At 41.0% G+C, this 23,903-nt stretch overlaps 1 protein-coding gene across 4 annotated transcripts in view; it reads left to right on the top strand.

Annotated features, from left to right (window-relative positions):
* Positions 1–23,903, top strand: part of mctp1b (multiple C2 domains, transmembrane 1b) — a 53,591-nt gene that overhangs the window by 17,105 nt on the left and 12,583 nt on the right. Inside the window, exons 2-15 of one of the 4 annotated variants that reach the window (XM_038733333.1) lie at positions 3,313–3,433; positions 3,509–3,651; positions 3,731–3,810; positions 4,473–4,596; positions 9,138–9,176; positions 10,261–10,428; positions 13,519–13,649; positions 16,103–16,289; positions 17,773–17,866; positions 17,964–18,066; positions 18,648–18,750; positions 19,600–19,701; positions 21,349–21,423; positions 22,532–22,651. In XM_038733333.1, coding sequence (XP_038589261.1) covers positions 3,313–3,433; positions 3,509–3,651; positions 3,731–3,810; positions 4,473–4,596; positions 9,138–9,176; positions 10,261–10,428; positions 13,519–13,649; positions 16,103–16,289; positions 17,773–17,866; positions 17,964–18,066; positions 18,648–18,750; positions 19,600–19,701; positions 21,349–21,423; positions 22,532–22,651 — 1,590 coding nt within the window. The remainder of the gene's footprint in view (positions 1–3,312; positions 3,434–3,508; positions 3,652–3,730; positions 3,811–4,472; positions 4,597–9,137; positions 9,177–10,260; positions 10,429–13,518; positions 13,650–16,102; positions 16,290–17,772; positions 17,867–17,963; positions 18,067–18,647; positions 18,751–19,599; positions 19,702–21,348; positions 21,424–22,531; positions 22,652–23,903) is intronic. The other 3 variants (XM_038733335.1, XM_038733336.1, XM_038733337.1) reach the window with 3 other exon arrangements.

Here is a 23,903-nt window from a genome sequence, read left to right on the forward strand (position 1 = left end):
TAAAAACATTTCATATCATTCGATAATAAAAATTATAATTATCACAATAAATGTCAAATCATTATTTCTTTAAGTTTAAAGGCAGATTTTTGCTCTGGAGTGTAAACTGAAGAAGCCAGATGGTCAATTATGTGGTTAAACTTTTCTTTTCGGACAGAATGTGACTTGATGCCAAACAGTGGATCACTTCACAAATCTGACGAAGAACATTCAAAACTATTATGATAAAATCTTTTTCAACAAATGTGATGAGTTTGAGTGTGTGATCTTTTTCTAGTCCCTTTTCCACAACAAAATAAATATTTTAATAGAAAAATAAAGTACTAATTTGTAAGTCACTCAAATGAATTAAACCAAATATTAATTGACGATATATTGAACATTAATTATATTGTTATTAAGGAAAATTATATTGCCATAATTATCATTATTGTTTTATTGCCCAGCCCTAATTAAAGCTCAAGAAAGGAAAGTTTGTGTTACACCCGAAATGAAGACATGGTGGTTTCAGGTGCCAATTTCAGTTTATATCGCTGTAAATATAACACAAAGACAGTCTTGAATGAATATCAGCTTCATCTGCTGCTTTGTTGACTGTCTTACGTTTACGCCTGGGCTAACTTCCTTGTAAAACGGGATTATAGCGTCACTCATTCCAGTACCGAAGCCGCTACTGCCGCCTGCTGGCGGGCATAAGTATAGCTCTACTGCTTCTTAAAGTTAGTCAGGTGAGTTTTCCTCCAGATTAACAGTGACACAAAGCATGCTTAATAATAATAAACAAAACAAAAATGACGGGGGTCTATGGTAGCAATCTTAAGTAATACAATAACACTTCTAGAACTACTGAAATACCCAGGGTGCCACATTTGCACTCAAAAATGTCCTAGTGATAGCGCCAAAATTTCAAACTTTATCTGCAGGAAAGCCATAACGCTTTAATGATGTAACATTGTGAAACTTTTGAGTTCTTTGTAAATGCTCAAATGTAGCCTTGGCAAGTAATTATTCGCCATGAAACAGGAAGCTGTTTTTTGAGAGCTGTACCTTTAAACCCTCTGATAGTCAGCCACTTTGAATTGAAGTAGTAACTGACACATCAACCACACATCGTCACATATTTTCCACACATCGTCTGTGTGATATGTGCAGTTTTAACTTCAAGTCCTGCCCTGTAGACATCTACATACAACGCCACCTACTATTCAGCGGCTGTGCTCAGCTCCCTCGCGGAAATGACAGAACGCATGCAACAGCTACACGGGTGCAGCACACCCTGACGAGCGGGAGGTGTTCGTGCCGGCTCATCGCTGCTTGCAGTTTTTATTTTCTTTGCATTTTCCCTACTAAATCACCCCAATAATTCTAGGATGCTTAATTCTTTTCAAATAGAGCAATTGAAGTCAAAATTATTCCTGTATTTTTCATATCGCAGTATAAAAATATTGAAATGTCAGTTTTTACCGATATCGACCGACTTGGTGACGCTGCTTATTCTGCTTTCCAAAACATTTCCTCCTACTGTTCTTTGCTCTGCTGCTCTCATGCTGTCTCCTCTCTCCTGTCCTGTCCAACAACAAACATATGAATTATCAACAACTAACAAGATTAACGTACATTAACTAGGCTTGATTTTGTCAAGGACGCCAGAAATGTTTGAGGAAATTAGGAAGCGAACCACCACCATCGATTACTTCGATCCGCGTGTGTGTGTTTGTGTAGGAGCTCACAGAGAGCAGCATTTCTGTGATTTCAACACGGACTTTTCTGCATCCTTTCGGATTTTAATTGTACTGTCAACATCACTGCAGCTCCCAGCACACCTGTAGCCAGTAGGGATAAAAATGCTGACCTATACGCTGCTTTTGGGACTAGTTCCAGGGACCCTGCATTGTCACGCCTTCACATTAGCTGTGTGGACAGTGGCTGGATTTGTGCATTTTGTTTTCAAAACCTGAGCAGGAACACTGTTCCCTCCCAACTTTTACTACCTGATTGGCGTTTCTATCCCTTCCCCCGCAGTTCCATCACTGCTAATACCTTCTCTCTCTCGTGCTGCAGGACCTCGCTCACCTGTTCATTGTTACCCTGCCTCTCCAGTTTAATTCCAGCAAACACCACCATCCAGATCGCTCCAGCCACGGCCTGCCACCCTCTGTGCTTCCTTTTTTTTTGTGTTTCAAAAGTTGATTCTGTTTCAACACTTCCACATAGGTCGCTGTAATTTGTTTTGGGGTTTTTTTGGCACCCCACAGCTGTCCCACAAACTTGCGACCCCATTGAATATGAGTGGGAGGACCTGCGTCTTTGCTGCAGCGCAGATTTCAGCCTCAAACTCAACTAAAATTCAGTCCGTTGTATTATCTGGTGACCCTTTGGAGGGGCACAACCACTGAACTAACCTACTTCACTGTTTACACCAATCAGCCAAAACATTATGACCACCTGCTGGTCTTTCTTTTGCCTCCAACACGGCCCTGACCCATCGAGACCTGGACTCCCCTGTGTATGCCCTGACACCTTTCTATCAGAACCACCATCAACGTCTTCAGCAGTTTGACCTACAGTTGCTTGTCTGCTAGATCATATATGTAAATAAAATCTAAACTTTACCTGAGGCTTTGTGTCACTTTTTAGTTGTTTTAGTTTCCAATAAGAAATATTAACAGTCACTTCAGAGGCTCGGACCCTCCTGACTCCTTGGTTCAACCTGGCCCAGTAATCCATCTGGGGTTTTCCTGTATGTGTGTGTTAATGGTTTTAAATAGGGGCAGAAGTTACAGAATTTTGTAAATGCATGCAGGTATAGTGAGTTCAGCCTGTTGTCAAGACAATAAAACCAATTTCTAAATGTTTAAAAAGTCTTCACAGAAACATTAATCCTCCCTTGCATCTGTATCAGGTCATGAAGCAGAGTGAAGCCATAGTGTACAACAGTATGTCAGTTGTTTATGTTCAGTTTTTGCAGCAGCAGCAGAGGTGCTGCAGCAGTGGAAGTGGGGGAAAAAAAAAATATCAGCTCAAAAACACTTTGGTTGGATGGGAGGAAGCTACTCTCATGTAATTTCCTGTCAGTGGTCACCCCTGGGACAAGATAGTGAGCTGAACAAGACATTTCAGTCAGTGTTAGTAGTGCAGCTGTAGTGGGTGCAGATGCAACTGAGGAAGTGAAGGCTACGATTCAACGACTTATAGTGGCTTTTAATTTTCTTTAATATGTTGGTGAGTTTACTTTTCAGAGTGTGGCTTGCACGGTGATGGAGCAGCAGATTTCAAGTCGTTTGTAATGAATGCATCTGTTTCTCCTTGCAGGGTGCGGGAGCTCCGTGCTCCTCAGGTGTCCCCTCTGAGCGAGCCGTCCTCAGCTCAGGGATGTACAAGCTGGAGGTTGAGCTGAAGAGAGGACACAATCTGGCGGTCAGAGACAGAGGAGGTAAACCTCTTTTCTTTTTATTTTCTGTTCTTGTCATTAGGGATCTCTCTGACAACTTTATTTGTCTTTCTGTAGGCAGCAGCGATCCCTATGTTAAGTTCAAGCTGGCTGGTAAAGAGGTGTTCAGAAGCAAAATCATCCACAAAAACCTCAACCCAGTGTGGGACGAGAAAACCACTTTAATAATGGATAGTCTGAGTGAACCTCTGTATGTGAAGGTAAAGGCACTCATGAACCCAGCTTTTCCAAATGAATTCCTAATGAACATAAGAGTGAGTGGATGTTTCTGTTCTGCAGGTGTTTGACTACGACTTCGGCCTTCAAGACGACTTCATGGGTTCTGCTTTCCTCTACCTGGAGTCTCTAGAGCAACAGAGGTACGTCAGCAAACAGTGAAAAGCTGCTCTTTTCAGCTTCATTACTCGATACAAAAGCAGAATACTGTACCACAACAGAATAATGCAACCACAAGCACTTACAGTTGCATTAATCAATATTCTACTCTTTTATACTCTCTGTAGTTGTATTTGCGGTCGTTTGATATTCATCTGGTATGACTTGTGTGTCTTTGCATACGGTTTTTCGTTTTACAAATTATTGTGGATGCACTGAAACTCTAAATGCATGTTTAACTGATCATGGATCCTCCTCTATCAATCACGTTCTTGGGATACTGAACATTTTCCATGCATTGCTTTTTGCGATTTGATATTGATATTATTATTATTATGGTTCGTTTTCATTAGTTAGTTAGTCTTTCTTGTGCCTGGAGGGCACAACAATGACAGGCGACAACAACGGGGAATATATTTATTTTTATTTTGGGTGTTGGGTTGGTGTAGCTTCAGGATCCTGAGGTTCCTTTGGGTGGTATTGAAAGCAGAGCTGAAGTCTGCAAAGAGGATCCAGGTGCTGATGGAGGAGGAGGTTCAGCAGACAGGCTCCACTGTTGGCCATGTAGGCAAATTGGGCCTGTTGTGTTGGTGTGTTGTAGCAGCACAACCAGTATATTTACGCCTGTCCTACCTGTGGGTTACAGGACGATACCTGTAACTCTGGTGCTGAAGGACCCTCACCACCCTGATCAGGACCTGGGCAGCCTGGAGCTAGCCGTCACCCTGACTCCTAAAGACAGCCCCATAGAGGAACGACGAGACTCGACGGTACGTATGATGGTGATTATGTCTGTCTGTTCAGCTTGATTTGATTTAGTTACTTTATAAAATGAATATTTTCTTTATAGAAATACATGAAAATATTATTTTACATTAAAGAGAAAGTCAGATATTACTCTGAAAACATACTGATGAGTGCAGGCTGGATTGAGCACTGAGCTACAGTCCAAGTCAAGTCTCAAGTCACTGAGCTAGATTCCAAGTCAAGTCTCAAGTCACTGAGCTAGATTCCAAGTCAAGTCTCAAGTCACTGAGCTAGATTCCAAGTCAAGTCTCGAGTCTCTGAACTAGATTCCAAGTCAAGTCTCGAGTCTCTGAACTAGATTCCAAGTCAAGTCTCAAGTCACTGAGCTACAGTCCAAGTCAAGTCTCAAGTCACTGAGCTACAGTCCAAGTCAAGTCTCAAGTCACTGAGCTACAGTCCAAGTCAAGTCTCAAGTCTCTGAGTTAGATTCCAAGTCAAGTCTCAAGTCACTGAGCTACAGTCCAAGTCAAGTCTCAAGTCTCTGAGCTAGATTCCAAGTCAAGTCTCAAGTCTCTGAGCTAGAGTCCAAGTCAAGTCTCGAGTCTCTGAGCTAGAGTCCAAGTCAAGTCTCGAGTCTCTGAGCTAGAGTCCAAGTCAAGTCTCAAGTCACTGAGCTACAGTCCAAGTCAAGTCTCAAGTCACTGAGCTACAGTCCAAGTCAAGTCTCAAGTCTCTGAGCTAGATTCCAAGTCAAGTCTCAAGTCTCTGAGCTAGATTCCAAGTCAAGTCTCAAGTCTCTGAGCTAGATTCCAAGTCAAGTCTCAAGTCTCTGAGCTAGATTCCAAGTCAAATCTCAAGTCACTGAGCTACAGTCCAAGTCAAGTCTCAAGTCTCTGAGCTAGATTCCAAGTCAAGTCTCGAGTCTCTGAGCTAGAGTCCAAGTCAAGTCTCGAGTCTCTGAGCTAGAGTCCAAGTCAAGTCTCAAGTCTCTGAGCTAGAGTCCAAGTCAAGTCTCAAGTCTCTGAGCTAGAGTCCAAGTCAAGTCTCAAGTCTCTGAGCTAGAGTCCAAGTCAAGTCTCAAGTCTCTGAGCTAGAGTCCAAGTCAAGTCTCAAGTCTCTGAGCTACAGTCCAAGTCAAGTCTCAAGTCTCTGAGCTACAGTCCAAGTCAAGTCTCAAGTCACTGAGCTACAGTCCAAGTCAAGTCTCAAGTCTCTGAGCTAGAGTCCAAGTCAAGTCTCAAGTCTCTGAGCTACAGTCCAAGTCAAGTCTCAAGTCTCTGAGCTAGATTCCAAGTCAAGTCTCAAGTCTCTGAGCTACAGTCCAAGTCAAGTCTCAAGTCTCTCGTGGTTATAATGAATGTTGTATCACCTGCTGCGTTCAATCCAGGCTGCTAATAAAACTGCAGAGCTATAAGGGATTCTGTAACTGTAACCTGTTTTAAACCTAAAGAGCAGAACCATGTAATGCAACTAATGACAGCTTATTAACTACTGTAAGTCAACACCAACCGCAGACTCTCAAACCAGTGTAACGTTATAACTAAATAAAACTGTAATATTACATGATCAACAATAAACCTGTAACCTGTTTGCAGCCAGAATTAATAATTAACGTGATGGCAGCCAGCGGGGTGTAAATTTTTACGTTAATCGACCACCACAAGTTAGATGCAAACAAATACAATACACAATATACAATACGCCATTGCCATCAGCTGCTCAGCACACCACTGTGAGAATAATGAATCTCTGTGCTGCTGTTTGTGTTTCCTGCAGCAAAGCCAGGTTAAGGTGTATCGGTGGAAGCCCTATGTGAATAAAGTGAGTGTAGTGGTGATCGGTCTCGTAGTGACTTCCCATAGCTTTCCTACTTTGCCTCCTAATCTAGCATCAGTCGCAGTAGACAGAATCTAGTTTTTTAGTTGCAGGTTCTTTTTGTTTTTTAGTTTGTTCGGCTTCATCTTTCCCCAGCAGCTCTTACGAATGAAAATAAAGATAAACATGAAATATAGATACTGTTGCAACATCACCATTGAGCTCAATGTGGCTGATCAGAAGGCTAAAACTGAACCACAGTTAAACAAATGGAAGCTAAGACACGGCAACTATGAAAATCTAATTGTGAAATTGAATCACTACTGAATACTCCATTACTCGAATATATACACTCTATTTGACCAAAATCGAAGCAGCAGAGATCGAGAAATTCTGACTTTTAGTCCCTTACATGGGTCAAGGTCATTCTACATTCTTCTGCTGTCTTGTTGATGCCCATGTACATAATCTCCATATGACATAACACAGGTTAGTTTCTCAGTCTAGACGAAGCTCCTCCAGAGCCACGAAAGACTACGTACAGCTGTTTAACATGACGGGGTAGGACGCACACAGTAGCCGTGATACCTTTTCTAATGCGATGCTTCAAAATGCGCATTAAAAAACGTTGATGGAAACGGCAAAATAAAAATTAAAAAAATCCTTATTTTTGTAAAAAGGTTTTCACGCTCGCTTGAGGTGGTTTTTGCCTTTGTCAAAAAAGAGTAAATGCGCTAAACGGGAGATGGGAACACTTTTTCAGAATAAGTCCTGACGCAGCGAACTTGTAACTCACGTCTGATCAGCTGTTTCTGCTGTCGGCGTCTTGTTGTGCAGAGTTCTGCACGCCTGCCAAGAATTTCCCGCACCTCGCGGCTGGTAACGCTCCTTTGTGCTGAGAAAAGAGGTTGATGCAAATCTGAGCAGGTAGCATTCATCATCTGTTCTGCTGAATTATGCATTCTCCTCTTAAAAGGTCCTTTTCAGATACTTCAGATGCTCTGCACACTGATCAAACTGGATTATCACCGCATATTTTTTTGCTGAATCTCAATGAATGCAATGAATGAGATTGTAATAAAATATTAACAACTAAACATTCATAAAATACATACTTTGAGTCATTTATCACCGTTGATGAACCCCACAAAGGATATTATAGCATTTAAAAGCATTATTTGGAAGTGCATGCAATTCTCTGCAGGCATGCGAAACTCGTCATAACACCGGATATTCTCATAACCTGCGGAGACATATGGCTGGTAGCAACTTGCCCGCTTGAAACACATTTCTGAGCAAGATCAATGGTCCTCAGGTTCATGCAATTGGTTTTATTTTTGGTTTGGAACCCATACGTCTTGTTTATTACAGCGATGTGCAACATCAACTACTGACGTAACTACGCTTGCAGAACCCGGTTTATTTGGTTCCAAACCATCTGATGGAAACGCACATAATTTCTTCTTTATCAAAAGCTTCATATAGAAACCACATGACTAACAGAATGTAACCTGATAGGACAGAGGTTCACTAATCCAGTTCGAGTGCAATTTATTTAATATTAAGTATTTTCGGGGGAATTTGCCTCTTTTTTCTTTCCAAACGTTGAAAGCATAGAGGTGATAGGAAGTCATGGGACGAGGAGGAAATGACAAGCAACAAAGGTCCCTAACTCGAATCAATATCCATCCATCCACCGTCAACCGCTTATCCTGCGTACAGGGTGGAATCAATAATTATCTTCAAAAAAAAGCTGCATAAATCAGTGTTTTCATATAAATTTGTAAACAAACAAGGTTGGGCCACGTTCACATCTTAAACGAACCGGAGTCCGTTTGGAATCAGACCGAGACCACGTCTTCAGCTGGGTCTTGGTAAAAAGTCTGCACCAAGTGGGGAAACAAAACCCTTTTATCAACCAGACCAAACAAGACAGGTGTGAATACACCCTGAGAGAGCAGCTGGTGAACATTTAGCAGCTAAAGAGCCAGATATTTCCCTCGGGAGCTGGTGGAGACAGAACAGAGCTAAGAGAGAGAGAATATTTGGTATTTGGTACAGTATTTAAATTTACTTTCACATTTAGGTTAATTGCTAATTCAAATCCTTTGCTTCCAGACTTTACTGTCAGTTTTTCATACAGTTGCCTGTGTGCTGTGTTCTTATTTCACGTATAACATCCTTGATCAGTATGCGAGTATCCGAAGAGGGTTTCAAAATCTATCCTCAGCACTAAGACATTAAACACAGCCGGTCTCGTACATGTTTTATTCAGTTTATGTTATAAATTAATTATAGGCCAAGTGTCAAGTCTGTGCTGCATCTCCAGTCAGAGCGGAAGAGATAAACGACAATGAGAAGGAGTGACGAGGAATGAGGATGTTTGAAAGCAACAACAACAGAAAAACAGAGAGCTGAAGACAGAGAGCTCAGATACATCAATGTCATTAAAGCTAATGAGGCCGTGATAATGAATATTCAGCACCAGTCAAGAGAACATTTCTCAGTTATACTCTATTTTCAGATGCTTTATTCATGGAGCTCAATTGAGGTTGGACTTAAACAGCGCACCCCTCCGTCATCACTTGTTTTAGCTCCTTGTAGTTAAAGATTAACCTGCACCTGTAGCGCCACCTAGTGGCTTAAAAAAGGCTTTTTCATTTTGACATTTTTTAGCAGCCCTCTTGTTAAACCATTAGTGTTTCCCTGCAGGAGTCTGTTTAAATAATGTATTTTAATGTATGTTCAGACTATGCTGCTCAGGAGGTCCTGGAAACGATCCACTAAGGTAAATCATCACCGTCGTCGTCTGTGTGTGCCGTCACAGCTTACCATTGACTGTCCTGAAAAGTTCACGCTGATCACCTCCATGTCCATGTTTGTCACTGCTGTGTTTGCATATTCTGGCATCAGGACCTTGTTTTTTTTTTTGTCTCGTGTCAAAGATTTTTTCAAGCCGCAAGACGTCAAACATGTTGTGTACTGAGCTCCTCAAACGTTGAATGTTGTGTGTTGTAGCTGCTGTCATTCCCATCTGGCTGTGAACCGAAACTGTATCCATCTGATCTGATCCAGCTAATTTCTTAAAAGCACTTAGAGAATTGATTTGATTTCCATTTTAAGGGAGAAGTGTCAATAAATCCAATGAAGGATTGTGAGTGAATCCAAAGCCTGATATTGCTTCTTCCTCTGTGCCAAAGAGCTCAGTTGTTTTCTAAGACCTATTAAAAACACTGCAGTTTTTCCAGATAATTATGAATCTTTATTTGTTTTTGTTAAATCTCCACTATTATATAGATTTGAAATTCTGATAATTACTCAATTACCTTATTTTGGAAAAAATATGTACGGTAGTCAACGTCGAGAGACAACTTATTTATTGATCCTGTTTGAACTGTGCGCTGAATAACACCCATGATGTTTGTCAGTTTAAAAGATAATTTTGTCCATCGTAAAACAGTAAAGTAACTTTTATTTTTGTGTGAAATCGCTCAATGAACTAAATCTGTTGTCTCATGCTAACAACATGTTAGCGCCGTAATGCTAAGCTAACGTTCAAGCGCTTGGTTGCTACCAGCTAGGTAGCTTAGCTATGTTCCACGCACAGATGTTTGTCACCTGATGTGTTTAATCCAACGACTTCTGGTCCTTTCATCACATCATCTACACATGGAAGCTCTTTGACGTTAGCTTAAGTGACGTTAGCTTCAGTCATTGAGAGAAACAGTTATGGCGGCTTTTGGGTTTTTTGCATGCTGTCTGTCTCTTTCCTGACATGTGACATGTGACACGTAACATTCAGTGTGTGTGTGTGTGTGTGTGTGTGTGTGTGTGTGTGTGTGTGTGTGTGTGTGTGTGTGTGTGTCTCCAAGCAGCAGCAGTCAATGCGTCTCTCAGAGCTGCATCGGAAATCCCAGCTCTGGAGAGGGATTGTCAGCATCGCGCTGATCGAAGGCCGGAACCTGATTCCCATGGACCCAAACGGTCTGAGTGACCCCTACGTCAAGTTCAGACTGGGGCCCCAGAAGTACAGAAGCAAGGTATGCTGACGCTGACCTCTGTCCCGGGTTTAAGAAGGAGTACTCAGAACTACTGTAAAGTGTAAAAAATCTTCCGCTACAAGTAGAAGTCCTTCATTTAACATTTGACTGAAGTAAAACTACAAGTATTAGCATCAAATATACTTATAGTATCAAAAGTGAAAGTACTCATTTTGCAGAATGGCCCATTTCTGAATAATGTAATGTATATTATCGGATTATAATTTTAATGCAACTTCAGTGTTTTAGCTGGTGGTTACAACACGTTCTCACTCCCGACTCATCACATATTGACGCTCAGTCAAGGCCGTTTGGCGTCACTTTTTAACTCCCTTTTAAGTCATTTTTTGACATTTAGGGCTCCGTGGTCAAGTTAGCAATGCTTAGCAACAACAAATATACAACTTCCAGTAAAGTTGGCAACAATAAATATGCAACATCTGTTTAGACTTTCAAAACGTCGCCATTTTAAAGCGGCACACAACGCTGTTGCTGAGAAACTAGTCTTGCCAGGGCAACAGAGAAAATGTTTTACAAAGTGTTACAGACATGTGAGTTAGGACCAGGAGACGTATGTTGATGAAACATAATCCTGACAAAGTGGCGGCCAGACGTGGATTCAAACAAGCAGGATCACTGACCTCCACTGAAGTGGTCACACTGGCCTGTGCTGTCTCAGCCACAGAGTAGTATACCTTCATATTTTATTTCCCCCGTGTCAACTTCCGCAATAATTTCCTGATCAACGGACCACCTGGCAGCAAATGGGAAGCAAATCCCTCTGGATGGATGAAAGATACGCACTTTGATTTGACTTCCTGAAACATTTTAATGAACGTGCAAAGTGCTCAAAGGAGAAGCCCTGTTTCCTCGTTTTGGTCAACCACACGTCTCATCTGTCCATTGATGGACTCAGTTATGCCAAAGAAAACGGCATAATAATGCTGTCATTCCCAGCATATTTACACACAGTGAGGAAAATAAGTATTTGAACACCCTGCTATTTTGCAAGTTCTCCCACTTAGAAATCATGGAGGGGTCTGAAATTGTCATCGTAGGTGCATGTCCACTGTGAGAGACATAATCTAAAAAAAAAATATCCAGAAATCACAATGTATGATTTTTTTAACTATTTATTTGTATGATACAGCTGCAAATAAGTATTTGAACACCTGAGAAAATCAATGTTAATATTTGGTACAGTAGCCTTTGTTTGCAATTACAGAGGTCAAACGTTTCCTGTAGTTTTTCAGCAGGTTTGCACACACTGCAGGAGGGATTTTGGCCCACTCCTCCACACAGATCTTCTCTAGATCAGTCAGGTTTCTGGGCTGTCGCTGAGAAACACAGAGTTTGAGCTCCCTCCAAAGATTCTCTATTGGGTTTAGGTCTGGAGACTGGCTACGCCACGCCAGAACCTTGATATGCTTCTTACAGAGCCACTCCTTGGTTATCCTGGCTGTGTGCTTCAGGTTATTGTCATGTTGGAAGACCCGGCCTCGACCCATCTTCAATGCTCTAACTGAGGGAAGGAGGTTGTTCCCCAAAATCTGGCAATCCATGGCCCCGGTCATCCTGTCCTTAATACAGTGCAGTCGCCCTGTCCCATGTGCAGAAAAACACCCCCAAAGCATGATGCTACCACCCCCATGCTTCACAGTAGGGATGGTGTTCTTGGGATGGTACTCATCATTCTTCTTCCTCCAAACACGGTTAGTGGAATTATGACCAAAAAGTTCTATTTTGGTCTCATCTGACCACATGACTTTCTCCCATGACTCCTCTGGATCATCCAAATGGTCATTGGCAAACTGAAGACGGGCCTTGACATGTGCTGGTTTAAGCAGGGGAACCTTCCGTGCCATGCGTGATTTCAAACCATGACGTCTTAGTGTATTACCAACAGTAACCTTGGAAACGGTGGTCCCGGCTCTTTTCAGGTCATTGACCAGCTCCTCCCGTGTAGTTCTGGGCTGATTTCTCACCTTTCTTAGGATCATTGAGACCCCACGAGGTGAGATCTTGCATGGAGCCCCAGTCCGAGGGAGATTGACAGTCATGTTTAGCTTCTTCCATTTTCTAATGATTGCTCCAACAGTGGACCTTTTTTCACCAAGCTGCTTGGCAATTTCCCCGTAGCCCTTTCCAGCCTTGTGGAGGTGTACAATTTTGTCTCTAGTGTCTTTGGACAGCTCTTTGGTCTTGGCCATGTTAGTAGTTGGATTCTTACTGATTGTATGGGGTGGACAGGTGTCTTTATGCAGCTAACGACCTCAAACAGGTGCATCTAATTTAGGATAATAAATGGAGTGGAGGTGGACATTTTGAAGGCAGACTAACAGGTCTTTGAGAGTCAGAATTCTAGCTGATAGACAGGTGTTCAAATACTTATTTGCAGCTGTATCATACAAATAAATAGTTAAAAAATCATACTCTCTCTCTCTCTCTCTCTCTCTGATATTAATGAAGGAAGACAGAGCAGCTGCTCATCGGTTGATCGTACAGTGAAATTATGAACAAAACTCTCTCATTTAATTGTTAATTTTAATCTGAAAATGTCTGTTTTGGTGACGTTAACGTTTTTAACTTTCGCAGTTTGCTGCTTACTTTTTTACCGTTTAAGGTTTTTCACTGGAGTTGAACTATTTATATTTACATACAAACTAGAAATAGAATAATGGGGGTTTTCTAAAGCTTTTGATTAGTAGTGTGTGTGTGATTTCCCTGTGGATCAATAAAGTCTTGATGTAATATCATAATTTATTTGTTGATTAAATTTTGTATTATTAATCTAAAGTTATGAAATAAATATGTACAATATTTACACAATAAGTACATTCCTTGAGTAAATGTACTTAATCCGTGTGTGATTACTCATATTGTGGGAACATAAATATGTTTACACAAGTCACACAAATCCCCTAAAGCAAATCTCATCACATTTTAGGTAGAAGACTTGTTTTAAGATTTAGAGTAAGGTGAGGTTTAGGCAGGTAGTGGTTAGGGTAAATCTCCAGGAAATGAATGTAAGTCAATGTAATGTCCTCTGAAGTTATGGAGGTGTGTGTGTGTGTGTGTGTACGCGCGCAGACTGTGCCAAAGACCCTAAGTCCACAATGGAGGGAGCAGTTTGACCTCCATCTGTACGAAGAGACCGGAGGAGTGTTGGAGATCACCGTGTGGGACAGAGACACCGGGAGGAGGGACGACTTCATTGGACGGTCAGTTTGGTCTTTTCTCTGGTTATCTACATGTATTTGTTTCATCTGTTAAATAATAAAAGTTTATGTTGTATTTGACCGAAGAGCAGGGTTTGAAAAGTGACGTTTGGGGGACAAATCAAATAGAATGTAAAGTTTGTCAGTAGGCTGTCGGTCCTCCGGCTTCAGAGCTCCTGATCATCGATTATTCGCTCTAAAATCTCCCGTCTTTGTTGAGTCGGGTCCATATCTCATATTCACATCATTTTCATACTCAAACCATTCAGTGCTCGTGCCTCGTCTGGAAGCATCTGCAGTCATTACGTTTGTTTTCACTTTTATGTCAGTCCCGAGGGACAGCAGATGAAACTTGACACAATGACGATTTCCAAACCAAAGTGCCGTTACTGTGGTTTGGTTTGGTTTCACATGTACGATGAGTACATGCAAATCTTCTTTTTAAGAGTTTCTCAATAAGCACACACACACATTTCAGCCTGGCAAAGAAAGGACTATATATATTTACACACTCAGACACCAATTTATGCAACAAATAAATAAAGGATCATGCAATAAATCATAAAGGGTAAAATGTTTGTGCTGAAGGTTTCTTTTTGGAGGATGTAGTTTGTGCTGCTGTTGAACAGGTGTTCAACAATAGTTTCTCTGCCCTGGTGGATGTAAAAGTGGTTGAAAAAAAATACATCAGATATTAAAAAAAGTAGTAGACTACCGTTTTTGAAGTTTTTCCATTTTGGCCGTCGCCATCTTAGTTTTTTTGGATCCAGACGTGACCATATTTTTTTCTACCAGAGGGTGGTGCGAGCATGCTTGAGCTGCGTTTCAACCAAAGGAACTATACCCCAGAGAGAACAGGGTCTAAATGTAGTTCTGGGGTCTTCATTTTACCCTCCAAAAAGTCCCTGCTTGGGCGGGGTAGTACTTTCTGAAAGTACCGGTACTTTGCCTCGCAGTGAATTTCCGAATGGGCGAGTAGAGGCTGCTGGCTTTAACTGGAGAATGTTTTTCTGCTACTGCTCCTCTCTTTTCCACCGTTGTTTGCAAATCAATAAAATCACATTCAACAGTCAAATAGCACACGTCTCGCCGAGGTCCGCCTGAGATTGAACGTCGGCATTAAATGTTGGCCTATTGCTCGGAAATGGCAGCCAGCGTGCAGCGGTGTGTTTACAGCGAACAGCTGATGGAGTTACGCTAAATACTGGGTCTGAAGTTGTTGTTTTAAGTTTATCAGTCAGGAGGTTTTTACACAGAGCCGAAGTCGGTCTCCTCCTCTCCAAAACAAGCGGAACAGCTGATTACAGGAGGTAATAAAGCTCGTTAAACATCACGTTCCTCCGACGCTCCGGCGACACTGGTCTGGAAATGTTTTAATAACCTTCCAAACTGTCGCGTTTTTATTTTTGTGTTGCTTTTTCTGTGCTGGAGTTAAAGAACTTTATCCAGTTTGTTATTATGTGTAACAAACTTGTGTGTCTCTTCATTATACTCCCACACAAACAAGCTGCTTTAATGGTCAAGCAAAGCCTATAGTTTGTCATTATATTCCAATCAAATCTGATGTTCATTTATAAATGTTGCTCATGGATAGTGGTTACAAATAATGATGCCTGTGCATCACTTTGTACGGCGTGCAGGCCTACAGCTTACGTCACGCGGTTAATTCGCCTGATCTTCGCAGGTCTTTAGACCACAGTGGAAACGCACACAACGGAGGGCTGAAGGAACCTTTTAACTCCTTGAAAAGAGATCCGGGGACTTTTGGTCGAAAAGCTGCTTTAGATTGCAAGGTGCATCTGTAAATCACGTTAACGATGATATTAACTGGGATGCTAATTTTGGCCAGCAACAAAACGTACTTACCAGAAAACATTTTTTACAGCCGTCTCCTAATAAGCTTTTTCAGTGGCGCCGGTTGAAAGTACGCAGAGCAGCAGTTATCACAATCAGCTTGTAGCCCTGCCCTAAAGCCTCCCCTGCTTTCTGGTCTCTGTTCCTCTAAATGGGACCATAATTTACTAAATGAACATCATGCTGTGTTGAAGAAGACTTGAAACTAACAACTGAGACCATAAACTCATCAGGAAAGTGTTTACTGAGGGAATAAATCAGCTGACAAGTAGAAACATTTTCTCATAGACTTCCATACAATCACACTTCTTTCTGCAGACAGAGGAGTCGCCCCCTGCTGGCTGCCAGAGAGAACGCAGGTTTAAAGGCCCTTTTCAGACCCATAGGTTCTCACTTTGGTACACCTAGTTTTAGCTATGTGTCTAATAAACTGGCAACTTTAAAAGTACAATATATCCCTCTGAACTGTAGCGGGATGGCATGTGCAGAAAATGTTATATAATACAAATGAAATACTCCAGCAATTTAAAGTTCAGTAGTTGAGTAAATGATCTTAGTTAGGTACGTAGTTCATGAGCTCAGAGTGTGTTTTTGTTGTCCAGATGCCAGTTGGACCTCTCCACTCTCGCTAAGGAACAAACTCATCACCTGGATCTGCCGCTGGAGGAGTCCCGGGGCTACGTGGTGCTGCTGGTCACGCTGACCGCCTCGGCTCACGTCTCCATCGCCGACCTGTCCGTCACTCCGCTGGACGACCCGCGGGAGCGCAGCGAGATACTGAAACGATACGTAAGCAGCACTCCTGATGCTACTGATGTCGTCCAACAATTAAAACGCAGGTTGTGTGAAGTGAAGTAGCATCAAACCAGGAGGATCTGTTAAAATAAAGTTATAACAACTAATTAACAAAAGGTAGAAGGGCCTGAGGCTGCTGCTTAATCCATGTATGGTTCGTTATTTCATTATTTTGTTTCAAAATCAAATAAAAAAAAAAACAATACAAGAGGTTTTTTGTGACAAAGTTACTTTTTTGGGGGGGGTTTGAAACAAAATAATAAAAGAAGGAACCATATACTGATTCTGCTTAAATCAAATAAAGAAAAATGACTGAAGAAGAACTCTTAATTCTGTGTGTGAACTTTAACTGAATAACTAAACTAAGTGAATGACTCAGGTTCTGTCACAATTTGTGTGGTGAAGGCAGCGTTGAGTAGGTTGGAGGACCCAAACGCAGGACACGAAAGCTAGCAGGTGCAGTTCAGTGATTTATTTAAGGCAACAAAAGACGAGCACACTTACAGACTGAGTGGCTGATTGACAGAGTCCAAAAACAAAGGTTGTCCAACAGAAATCCAAATCCAAAATGAGCAGAGAAACAGGGAGACACGACGAGTGAGGCAAAACCACAAGAGGACATACTGCAGCACCGGGTGACAACGAACAATGACCCGACAAAGACAAGACAGAAACACCAGGTATATATACACAGGGACTAACGAGCAGGGCGGGAGCAACACAGGTGAGGAGCATGAGGCTAACGAGGCAGACAGAGAGACAGCAGGGAAAACAGAGAGAGACACAGGTTACTGAACACATAACAGACCAGAGGATAAACTAATAAAGACACAAGCAGACAGATCAACACAAAACTAACACCAACAGGGAAAACAGACAGAAGCTGAGGTAAAACAGAGTTCAGATAGACCAGGGTACAGGACAAAGAACTAAGATACGAGACAGGACAGATACTAAGTAAGACGGGGATGAATAATAATAAAGGCTACACAGAGACTGGAATGAACAAAATCAGATTAATGAAGCTGGCAGAGAACATAAATAGACAAGCAGACAGAACTCAAGCATGAAGGTACAGAACTAATACATGAGACTGGAACAGAACTGAAATCAGGAAAATACCAAACCACTACTAAACACCAGCGGACAGGTAATAACCCCACAACCAGACAGTAACAGACCAACCAGCACAAGCGCACAGAGTAACTGGACACAAGGAATAACTGAAACTCAAGACACGGACTATATAAGAGATACTGGACTACAGGCACTAGAAAGGACAGAACTCAAAACTCAACATACTATAAGACAGATAATTAACTAAACTCAAGTGCAAAACAAGGTCTGGCTGACAGGCAGAGTGTGACAGGTTCACATTAAAGGAAAACTCTTATCTGTAGTATCAGACAGATACACTGCAAAACAAAGCACAGCAGCATGAGTACCTTCCTGTTGTTGTGCCTCTGTCCTTCTCCAGGGTGTGTTGAAGTCGTTCTCTAACCTCAGAGATGTGGGCATCGTGCAGGTGAAGGTGATGAGAGCAGAAGGACTCATGGCTGCAGACGTAACCGGTAATCACACACTCATCATACATCCTGTACTGTACTTTACGCTCCTGTTCTGGATCCCACAGCAGCTGTCAATGTGTTTCCTTCTCTGTTTTTGTAGGTAAGAGTGATCCGTTCTGTGTGTTGGAGCTGAATAACGACAGACTACAGACACATACTGTTTACAAGAACCTCAATCCCGAGTGGAACAAAGTCTTCACTTTGTGAGTGACGATCAGACCACGTAACGCAGAAATCCTTGGTCTCTTTCAGCTGTGTCTTCTGATACTTTATACTTGTGCTCCACTACGTCTCAGAGGCAAATCTTTGTATTTTATATTTACTTCATTACCTTAATTTGACAGCTGTAGTTGCTTGGTCCTTTTCAGATTGTTTACATTGTTTTATTGGTACTTTTACTGAAGCAGAAGCTCTGAATACATCTCTGGTTATTTGTTAACGTTCCCATTGTCGTGCCAAAAGTGGAAACTTTTCCCCTAAAATGTTATTGTTAACAAGAAAAGGCCTTGGAACCAACATCATGGTATCTCTACTAAAACCAGTGTTAATTATATTCTGTAGAGGTTAGTATCTCTTCAAGGCAGGAGGATGCGCCATCCTATAAAAATGCTTAACATCTAGGTGTACAATACTACACAGTTGAAAATTAAAGTATAAACGTGGTGTTTTACTGGCTTTAATCTGATATTTAATAAAACTCTGATATGGCTCTGTATATAGACACAGGTAGTCTAACTCATTCTAACTTATTCCTCTCCTCTTTGACTTGTTTCTTTTTCCTCAGTAACGTGAAAGACATTCACTCAGTGTTGGAGGTGACGGTGTTTGATGAGGACAGAGACAGGAGTGCGGACTTCCTGGGAAAAGTGGCCATTCCCTTATTACACGTGAGTGTAACAAGCAAGCAGGAACATCCGGGTCTGAAAAGTGCCTTTAACCTGCATTCACTTCAATTCAGATCAATTCAATTCAATCTAGCTTTATTGGCATGAATGTAAAACATCAGTATTACTAAAGCTACAAATAAATTACAAAAGAACAATTCATTTTATACAGTTCATTAATCACTAAAAATAATAATAATTATAATAACATGTGTATATATATATATAGTTAAAAATAAAGTAAATAAAACCGTAAAACATGTGTGTGAGTGTGTGGATATTAAACTGTAACAAAATAACAAATAAAAGGAAGAATTACTTAAATAACAGACAATGAAAATAACAATAATTTAAAAACTTTTCAGAACAATTATTATGTTTATTCTTTTTCTCTCTGTCCCTGTCACCCTCTCCTCCAAATATGGCCACGTCTGGTTGCAAAAAACCAACATGGCGACGGCCAAAATGCCAAACTTGCTTCAAACCAACCAACATGACGTCAGGCTGGCTACGTCTGCTTCTTTTATACAGTCTGTGGTAACAAGAGACAGGACACAATAAATAAAATATGTATCCTAATACTGGTTCTCAGTAGACTGGGGACAGGTTTTGAAGACTTGCCTTTAAAACAAGATGAAAAATTAAATATTTCAGGGTTCAACAGGAGACATAAGTAGGACCCTGCAGTAGGGATTATGTTTGTGGTCACATCCCATCACCTGGGCACTTCACATAAATGCAGGACATGAAGTAAACATAGTAAAGACAGCTGAACTCACTTTCCGCAGATTGTTTATACTTTATTTGAAGTGTATAAATCCAAACCCTGATGTGATGTTTTATTTCCATCAGATCCGTAACGGGGAGCAGAAGGGGTACATGTTGAAAAATAAAGAGCTGACAGGTCCGACTAAAGGAGTCATCTACCTGGAGATCGATGTTATCTACAACACTGTGAGTGTCTGTGATGTTTGCAGTGATGGTTTTAATTTATCCAGTGGTGGAAAGGTACATGCACATGAGCATTTCCATTTGATGCTATTTTATACATCTACTCCACTGCAATGCAGAAGCAAATGTTATACTTTGTACTCCACGACATAATTAGTTAATTTAACATATTGCAATTTTTAATAAAAACAGTGGATAAGATTATATAACACATTTTAAATTCCATTTCCATTTACTCATTTGGCAGACGCTTTTATCCAAAGCGACTTACATTTAAGGAACATACAAGCAGCAATAAAGCATCAATACAGCACGAGATCTACAACTGACAATAAATTCTAGTAAGAGCAAATAGCACGTACGACATCAATGGGGTAAATACATAAGCTGAGGGGCCCCAGCTGTTAGGGGGCCCTGAACGTGGACCATGAAGTTTAGCTCAGTTGATCGTTGAGGACATGGACGAACAATGACGCCACATGCAGCTTCGCTGTACCGGGAAAATTCAAACCGTTCTTATCAAATGAAACCTTCCCTTCCCTCCTGGTTTCAATGGTAAACCACCACAACAAAAAACACTATATTCTAAGGAGACACGTTTTAATAAACCTAAATCATTAAGTAACATTTGTTTTTCAAACAAATGGCGAACTTATTAGCACATTTTAACAAAACTCCCCTCACCCTCATGCGTCATGGGAATTCTGAGGGACGGACGTTTATTTACGGTGTCAACTCACACTGGAAGCCTCTCAGAAGCATTTCAGCAGCGGAGCGTGCAGCCTGCCCCACGTTAATGACCTGTTGGCAGCTTTCGGTACGTGCACACAGCTGCTATGTTAACTTCATACTCATATGACACACTGTTTGAAAAGCTAAAATCCTCCATTTCAAGATACAATTACCACAGCAGTACACAGTACAATCAGCGCCTCAGTCAGACCAGCCAGTACAATCAAAATTGACGCGACTCACCTATGAAGCCTCATAGTAATCCACCGATCGATTGTATTCCAACAAAAATGTTCTTGTTATGTTGTCAAAGTTAGATAAGTCATAAAATGTGGAAAAGCATAATAGGTCTCCTTTAATTTAATTCAGTTAGAAACTCCTGGACTTTAATAGCTCCTGTGTTTCAGCAGATTTTCTGCTCTTGTCCAAAACTATCTGCACATTCAGAATCTCCCCCACAGATCTGTGTTCCCTGACATGTTGAGTCAAGTCATAATATTAATGTTTTTAGTGTACCTGCATTACGTTATTGCTCTCCTAATGCTGTAGTTTCCCCTTCAGACAGTTACAATAACCACTCGATCACAAACTGTCCACTTGATTACTGTCATGGTGTACGCTGGGCGGAGTTGATTCATGACACGAGTCGACGTTATTGGTTATAAATGAGTTTTTCACTGCGTGTGAGAGCGAGTGAAAGGTGACGAGTTGTGAGAGTCTCGCGCTCGATGCCTGAGACTTGGCAGCTCTGATTATAATACTTCTGTTGTTTTACTTAAGTAGGACTTTGAATAAAGGACTTTCTTTTTATTTGTATTAGTAGTATTTTAACACTTTTACTAAAGTAAAGAATCTGAGTACTGTATCTGTACTGCCTCGGTCACATGACCTCTTCTAAGAGTGTGTTTTCCTTTTCAGGTTAAAGCTGCTTTGAAGACTGTCGTCCCTGCAGAGCAGAAATACATTGAGGAGGAGCCAAAAGTCTCCAAGCAGGTATGTTATAATACACTGTCATGTTAATCATGACAAGTGAAGAAATGTAGGTTGATTAGGTTGATCAATTATAAGACTATTACATAAAGTGCAGTGACTGGAAATAAAAATAAATAGCAGATAAGAAGTAGGTGAAACTCAAAGTGCCATACAGATGATTGATGAGCTGATAATAAGACAAAAAACAACAATTGGACACTGTTGCACCTGAAAAATAGAAATGATAATCGCGAAATAATAAAATCGACAAAAGACAACAAAATTTTATAAATAAAAGTCAATAAATACGTTGAAAGAAAAAGAATAAATTTAAAAATAGCCGGACATTTCCCTCAGGAGTCGGTAGAGACCAAAAACAGAACTAAAAGAGAGTGATTGGATTGGACTGTAATTCCCAATGCTCTGTAAGGAGTAATTTGGCAATACTTTGCTAACATGTTAGCCATGCCAACATTACAAGGCCCAAAGAGGCACAGATTATAGCTTGTTGGGTTAAGTAAGTTCTGCCCCCAAGTACTCAAGATGAATTTAATGCAAAATGAGTGGTCGGAATTCAGGAGTTCATATTTTACATTGTTGTTTGCATGTTTAACGGTAAAAACGGTGGTATGTGAAGAAAGTAGTTGGCAGACAGATGTTAGCAGTATATTTAAATGCTGGTGATACTTTATGTTTTCCTTATCGTTAACAAAGCCCATGTGCAGACTAAAACCTGTCAGTCCGTCTCTCAGCACTTCCTGTCTGTGGCTCTCAGCTCCGAGCCCATTAGTTCCTCCTGAAGATGTAAATCTTTTAAAAACACCTCACAGATATATAGTTTCATGTTTAAAAAGGCTCGGTAATTTCCTCAAACAGCTGCTCACTGTAGTTTCTATCAGACAAACAGGAGGAAATAGTGCACTTGTTGGGGACTACTTTCAGCGGCGGATGAATCCACGTGTGGTGCTCTAGTGAGTACTTGTGGCAGCAGGTCGGTGTATGTGGGACTGAGTCAGAATAAACTACAGTGTGTGTGTTCATGATATTAGAAGTATTCCCAAATAAACATCCTAATATATGTTTTATAAAACTTGAACCATTAAGAAGTATTATAATGTGTGTGTTTTAGTTGCTGCAGCAGAACTTTAACCGTGTGAAGCGGTGCATCATGGTCCTGATTAGTTACGGGACGTACATCAACAGCTGCTTTGAGTGGGAGTCTGCGCAGAGGAGCATCACCTCTTTTGTGGTATGAAACACGCTGACACACACATCGGGTGCTCCTCATCACCTAATTCGAGTAGAGTAGAAACATTTTATCAGGCCGACACCAGCGGTAAGTATTCAGATCCTTTACTTGCGTAAAAGTACTAATACCTCACTGCTGAAATACTTCACCAAAAGGAAAAGTCCTGCATTCAAACATTACTTAAGTAAAACAAATATTATTAGCTTAACTTAGTTTAAGTATGAAAGTACTCACAGTGCAGTAAAATGTTCCCGTCAGTGTTCCTTTGTTATATCTGGTGTTTCTGGATTAATATTCCTGCTGCATCAACGTGAATGCTGCTTTTTACTGCTGTAGATCTTTAAGGTTGAGCTCATTTTAACTCCTTTATATCCTGTTTGGTAGTTTAATCTGCAGCAATGCATCATGGTCTATAAAATGATGTGTTTCTAGCGTCGCTGCCCTGTGAGAACCACGTATCGCCAAAATGAAACAGCCTGTTTCTCCGTTTAAAATCCAAAAACACACAACGCTTATAATGAATGTGCAGATGCTTTTTTTAGGGCCGGTAGCAGCAACTGTGTGTCTTTATTATTTTCTGGACTTTATGGCTACATTCACACTGCAGGCCTTAATTTATTACCCAGATCCATTATTTTTAAATGATTTATATCAGACTCCAGTGTGAACTGTCCACGGCCTGAAAGAGACCCGCATGCGCAGAAGAATACTTCAAAACAAGCACGCCACAGTATGGAAGTACACATGAAGGCTATCTCATACTTTCCCTTTTCCTGTTTTCCTGTATTTCTCCTGATTTATGACAAATGTTTACAACTTTGTGTCCAGTCTGACTCTGGACAGCAGGTATAAGCCCTAAAACTCTCTTTCTCTACTGTTTCCATCGGGACATTAGCATGCACGAGACGCAGAATTATGAGTCACGTGAACTCTGATCTGACTGTCCGACCTGAGGTCACATTTCAAAACATGAAGACCAAATCCGAACCGGAAAGGATCAGATTGCATGTGACTTGGGCTGTTCACAATGTCATAAACAAAAATCAGATCAGAGTCACATTTCTACAAAAAAAAAAAAAATCAGATTTGGTTCTCTTTGGCCTGCAGTCTGAATCGGTGCAAATATGAACTCCAACCACAGGTGTCATTTAAAATGGGGACCCTGGGGACATGTCCCCACCACTGGTTTATTTGCACAGTAACAAAACATGCAATGCAATTTAAATCTAGTGGAAACAAAAGTGTGTTGTCC

This window comes from Micropterus salmoides, unplaced genomic scaffold, assembly GCF_014851395.1.
Source record: "Micropterus salmoides isolate LMB-PRFRI ecotype aquatic unplaced genomic scaffold, ASM1485139v1 Ms_hic_scaffold_20, whole genome shotgun sequence".
In the NCBI taxonomy this organism is placed as follows: Eukaryota; Metazoa; Chordata; class Actinopteri; order Centrarchiformes; family Centrarchidae; genus Micropterus; species Micropterus salmoides.